Here is a 5,961-nt window from a genome sequence, read left to right as displayed (position 1 = left end):
GTGGCAAGTTTAGCCCTGGGACAGAGCCTGAGATAAGACATATCATCTTCCCAGCCCTGCTTTACCTGTCAATGGAACACTGAGGATATGCAAAGCTGAACCGACAGACTTTGAAGGACTGGTTGAAAGCACTGTTCTCCAGGCGTCATTCACAGATAAAACTTTTATTTATAAAACAATTCCATAAGAACGGGGCATTCACATTCATTGGTATGCTAGCATTAAAGGCATGTTAAAGTTGAGAGCTGAGAAGGGAAAGAATGTACTAGTGGTTTGCCTTTTATAGTACCTCAATATGTACTCTATGCTACGGCAAACGCGTACCTTTACAAAAATATCCACTGCATTTATTGCAAATTCCTGCCTGGTTTCCTACCTGTACAATGTCAAGTATGTATAAGAGGATATATAAATGTTTCAAATTTACAGCACAGTTACTTTGGAAAAGATAGTATATACAGGACACATACAAACATAAAAAAGAAACATTGGGTTTTAAACATTATTGCAGTTTAAATCATTGAATTAAGCAGTCATCTCAAAAATACCTGTACATTCCAATGCATGCACTGGAAATTACAATCCTTAGAGAAAGACAACCATAATCCAGTGGGCTACATTTAAAAGAATGTGAAAAATGTCACGCTGTATTGCATCGTTTTTTTACAAGTGGACCAAATCTTTTGCCAACAGTTCAAGCCTTCACCCAAAAAGTTACTTTGCTAAGATATACAAAATCAAACCTATCAATAAATAAAAATTGCATTAAAAACAATAAAATCCTCATGATGTACAAATAGAAAAGGTTATTTCAAATATATAGGCAAACAGTGTATTTTAGTGCACAAAATACAGCAAAAAGGCAGAGTTGCGATAAAGTCAATCTCCTTCCTGTTCATTAAATCCGACTTCCTCTCCACTCAGGAAGTCCGGCTAGACAAGCGCAGCTCTTTGGGAGGCTCCTGTTAGTCCGTAGCAGCTTCCACTCAGTGCCTCCTTTCCTTTCCCGCTATCCTTAATGTGTAACAAGCACGTAATCTGTGATAAACTGCACCCTGTTTGGCTCTGTGAAACCAAATACAAAAGCCTAATTTGCCAACCCCGGGATTAAAACTTAGAACTGCCCTACCAGTCAGCTAAAGCACCAGTGCGGCTGCCTGAGAAACTTACAGGTATCAGGGCAGTTAACAGCAAACTCCCGATGGACATTCTCCCCCGTTCTTCAGAGAAAAGGAATCCAGTCAAAGAGGGGATAAACAAAGCCGGTCGATGTGAGTTGGGGGGGGGGGGGGCGGGGGGAGACGAGGAGAGGAGTACATCACCCGGGCAGGTTGTGAGGAGGAAGCAAACCCCAGAGAGCTGGGCAGAGCCGGGGTATGCATCAGTGCTTGGCAGATTCATTGCAGTCATTACCATCGGGACAGAGCCGCCTCGCCTCGCCTCGCCGGGGCGACGCGGGGGACCGCGACTCTCATGTCTCTCAGCCAATAGGCTTCTATCAGAGCGGATCATTTACACCTGACCCCCAACCGAGCAGGCGGGTGGCTTCCTAAATGAACTTCAGAGTCGAGGCACGGCACCGCAACCACCCACAGGGGGTTTCCCCTCTTCTGACGCAGGGGCTTTGGTCAGACCCCTCTCACCTTTCGACCGTTGACTTGTGGCCTAGGTATATTCTTTGTTTTTGTCTGTCCATCTCGGCCCCTAGGAGGTGGGGGCGTTGCCGGAGTCGGTGGCGCAGCTCTCGGCGGGGTCATAGAAACAGTCCTCGTTGACCACCGAAGTCAGGCTCTGGACGCTGAACTCTCTCTCCAGCAGGGCGTTGAGGTCCACCGCCCCCGACGACGACACGCCGTCCGTCTGGCTGTCCAGCGACCTGCTGTGCTCCTTCATGCTCACCAGCGCCCCCTGGCTCCTCCTGAAGCTGCTGCCGGTTTTCCTCTTCACGGGGTTGAAGAGGCCCCGCGTCAGTTTGGGCTGGCACTCGGGAGTGTCCACCTCCCCTCCCTCGGGTTGGACGCGGGGGGCGAGCGCGAGTCCTGACGCGGCTTCCTCCGACAGTTTGAGCTGGAGGAACTGAGCCTCGATGGCGCTGGTGGGCGAGGCGCCTCCTCCGCTTTCCCTCCTCCGTCCCCCCGCCTCGCTAAACCCGTCGTCGTCCTCGTCGCTTAAAATATCCGACTCTTTCACGGAGGTGGAGGGGGGATGCTGGGACCAGCTCTGTTGGGAGGGGGAGAGGCGTGGGTCTGAGGCGGCGGCGCGGGGTGCAGGCGCCCCGGAGGAGCTGCCAGTCCCGCTGCTCAGGCCGCTCTCGTCCGAGTCTGGCCCGGGCTTGGGGTTCCCGGCCTGGGCGGGGAGGTCGACGAGGGGCTGCTTACACAACCAGGAGGCCCGGGAGGAACCTGGAGATGAAGGTGGACATGGAGGTCAGAGAAAGGCTACTCTTATCTCACAAGAACACGCTGTCCTATAACATTTTATGACCTGTAATTAAAAAGATCTGGGTTTTGAGTCAAGTAAAGGTCAACCTATGCTCAAACATTTTATTTACTGTTGAGATAAAGTAAGATATGATCATCTGTACAGTACGTGCATACTTAACATTACACACTTGATGCTTCATTTTCAAAGCCAAGTCATCTTAAAGGCTAAATTCCAGTCTGTATTCATCACCCTCATGCCCTGTGTGGGTATGTTTTCATAAGAAAGTTTCCCAGGGAGCAGCTCCTGGTACTGGGAGCAAAAATGTCAGTGTTTCTAATATGGATCTTTAATAGGAAAAACACTTCTCTTCTCCATGGAACCTGCAGTAGCTTACTGACATATTCGTCCTATGCAGTTCCCTCCATTTTGATTGGGAAATAACCGAAGCCATTGATAGGACACTGTGTGACGAAGGCTGCTGGACGCTCACCTATCCTGGCGGAGGAGGGAAGGGTGCAGCGCAGGGGAGTCAGCCGCTCCTTACAGGTCCGATCCAGCATGCCATCGCTCCTCATGTTCCTCCTCACGTTCTCCCTGAGGATGGAGCGGATCACCTTGATGATGTTGACCTTGCACTCCGGCACACTGGGGGGAAAACACAGCAGAGAGGGCTGTCTTGAGCACAGGAGAAATGCATCCATATTTACCTTCCACTCTGAAGTGAAGTATACAATCCCTTGAGCCGGTGCCATTAGAACAGTGGTTGAGGGTTCATGACATGCCTTAGATCAATAAATGGACTGAATGTGACAAATGCTACCTAGGACAGCAGACAGAAGGAAGCCGTACTACTAACAAATATTTCCTTATTATTGCAGTATATTTTATATACTGCATCTTCTGTTCTGCTAGTTAATCCATTATCACTGAGGCCTTCATTATGCCTCTGTCCAACAGTGTTCCTTCACTCACTTGGACATCAAATTGAAGGACTTTTCAATGGCTTTCGAGGTCCTGTTTGGTGAAATTCAAGGACTCAAAATAAGCATGTTTTGAGGAGACATTTTTTACTCCTGATCAAGAAATCCTGATGATCTCCATCACAGGGTTTCCTCAGTATGAGAAGTGTTGATCCAGAGAGCTGAGGCATACTGATGAATTTGGGTGCTATATTTTAGTACTTTCAAGGCAAATCCACAAACCTTCAAGGATTTTCAAAGTGCATGGGAACCCCGGTCCAACCCTACAAAGGCCTGTACAAAACAAGCTCTAGTACCCAAAATAGAGCTGAGGTCACTTTCTGGTGAATAACCACATTTAAATATTGATCTGTCTTAATCAGCCTGGGTATGACTCCGCTTATCAGGGCTGAAAAAACCTATTCTAGGATGTGTGATGGGTAAGAAATCACTGTGGAATCCAAGAAAAGTTTTATCTTTGCAGATTCCACCTGCAGGTTTGCTCTCTGACCTGCTGCACAGCTGGAAGACAGTCTCTGGTCTCCCTTCCACTTCAGACCTGGTATGAATCAGCTCCCAGATACAGCTGCTCTCTGCGCCTGTTCCTGGGAGAGCGGGGGGAAATAATGGAGAGGCTTTTAATCACGCAGTCCAAATATGGTTTACGGTTTCAAAAGGAGATAAGAGGGGGAGGGAGGGAGGGGACTTGAGCTGAATAGAAATGCCAGAAGGGGTGTGTGTGGGCAAGGAGAATGAGCTTAGGTGTGCGTTTGAGGGGGAGAGGGAGAAGGAGAAAGATTTAGCGGATGGATTTTGTAAGCGATTAAATCGTGATAATGCAGTGTGAATGTATGCGCGCCGTGGCTCCTACCTGCAGTGTTTCCCAGTCGGACCTGCAGCGCAGACAGCGGGATGAGCCAGCGGAACTTAAATGGGTCCACATCGCCGTGGGAGAGCGCTGAACGAGGGTTGGTCTGGTCGTCACACAGAAAAACACCACAGAGAGAAAGAGAGAGAGAGAGATATTAAGCTTTGCACCCAAGAAACCATTAGAGGCACGTGAGAGTAAATGAGCAACAACAGACAGAATCCTTACCATCTTCTTCTTCAGCTTGTTGTTCTCCCTGTAGACCAATATCACCGCTTTCTTGAACACTGATGAGAGAGAACACATCGGCATCTTAGTTTTGACTGTGAACGTCTCTTGGGGGAAACCGAGAGATGGAATGCATCCCACAGAAGCATTTTAGATGCCAGCTCAAAGCCTTAAAGCATCTATCTGTGCTGCAGCTACGGAGGCTGAAATTCACTGAAAACTCTACGTGGCTCTAGTGGAAACCCAGTATGTTTGGTTTGTGCTGATTAAACTTTAACATCCACGGGCGACGCAAAAACAATGGATCCAATAATTAAAACTGTGTCTAATTTGGTAATTTGTGTCCAAAGCCACTGAGACAACACCGCATGTGAAATTTGATAGGAATGCCAGCCAGGGCAGCGGTTGCCAAAAACCCTTCCGACTCTGGCATGGAGCGGGTGGGGTGGTGGCGGGGCGGTGGGGGATGGGGGACTCATTTTCCCAGAATGCAACAGCAGCGGCGGCGAAAGGGGGACAGCGTGCAGACTCACCAAACACGGTCATCTCGGGATCCTTTCTCATGCGGCCCAGCGACGGGTGGGGGTTGAGCCAGACCGCTGAGGAATGCATGAGAAACTCTCCCATCGAGATTTCTGTGACCTGAGAGAGAGAGACGGAGACCGACGGGAGACGTTTAGGAGAGAGAGAGAGGGGAGGCAGAGACAGAGAGATAGAGAGAGTGTGGGAGAGACAGAGAGAGAGAGAAAGCATGAGCCAGACATTTAGCTTTTTGCTCTAGTATACTGCTGTGTGAGATACATACTAAGTATCCATGTCTGTGAATGGAGCTCCACAGATACTACAAACTAGTGTAGCGCTATGCGGGGTGACTGTCGATTTCAGACTGGACTTTCATCCGGTGGACTTGAGATCAAGCTTGACTGAGAGCTGTTAAAAACTCACTGAAATCATACAGTACCCAGACAACATAATTTAACATTCACTTTGAATATTTATGGCGCAGTGGTTACCAACTAAATATTCCACTGACTTTTAAATTCGACTTGTAAATTTATTCGTTCCCTAGGGGCAATGCACAGTAGACGGCGTAAACAGCATGAGGGGCTAAGCTGCTCCGCTCTGATGTGCTGATATTTACCCCCGCGACTGCGCTGGTCTGAAGTAGTTTTGACTGAATGTGCCAAGTATTTAGCATGTGAAATTCAGTAGAACGCACGGCATCGAGTAGCGGCCTGCCTGCACCGCTAAAACGACCCGTCTGCACACACCCAAGTGCATTTCTTTCTTGCTTTTGAAATAAAGGCACGGGCTACCTCCTTGTCGTGGCCGGTCTGCTCGGCCACCAGCTGGTCGAAGACGGAGCCGTAGTCCTCGTAGATCTTCTGCATCTCGTTGATGTGGCTGGCCACCTTCTCCATGGCTTTCAGCGCCTCTGCAGGGACACGGCCAAGGAGAGAGCAGAGGGTTAACGTGCGGGCA

At 49.0% G+C, this 5,961-nt stretch overlaps 1 protein-coding gene across 3 annotated transcripts in view; it reads right to left on the bottom strand.

The window, feature by feature from the left end:
- Window positions 1-145: 145 nt before the first annotated feature.
- tiam2a (TIAM Rac1 associated GEF 2a) overlaps window positions 146-5,961 on the bottom strand; it is a 75,637-nt gene continuing 69,821 nt past the window's right edge. For all 3 annotated transcript variants that reach the window (XM_071905809.2, XM_071905811.2, XM_071905812.2), the window contains 7 exons: window positions 5,796-5,914; window positions 5,013-5,121; window positions 4,480-4,538; window positions 4,255-4,357; window positions 3,895-3,988; window positions 2,915-3,069; window positions 146-2,402 (listed from right to left, as the gene is read on the bottom strand). In XM_071905809.2, the coding sequence (XP_071761910.2) occupies window positions 1,705-2,402; window positions 2,915-3,069; window positions 3,895-3,988; window positions 4,255-4,357; window positions 4,480-4,538; window positions 5,013-5,121; window positions 5,796-5,914 (1,337 nt within the window). In that variant the 3' untranslated portion in view covers window positions 146-1,704. The remainder of the gene's footprint in view (window positions 2,403-2,914; window positions 3,070-3,894; window positions 3,989-4,254; window positions 4,358-4,479; window positions 4,539-5,012; window positions 5,122-5,795; window positions 5,915-5,961) is intronic.

The sequence above is a fragment of the Centroberyx gerrardi genome, chromosome 17 (assembly GCF_048128805.1).
Source record: "Centroberyx gerrardi isolate f3 chromosome 17, fCenGer3.hap1.cur.20231027, whole genome shotgun sequence".
In the NCBI taxonomy this organism is placed as follows: domain Eukaryota; kingdom Metazoa; phylum Chordata; class Actinopteri; order Beryciformes; family Berycidae; genus Centroberyx; species Centroberyx gerrardi.
Note: the sequence above shows the minus strand (reverse complement) of the source record. Positions and strands in the feature narration are given on the sequence as shown.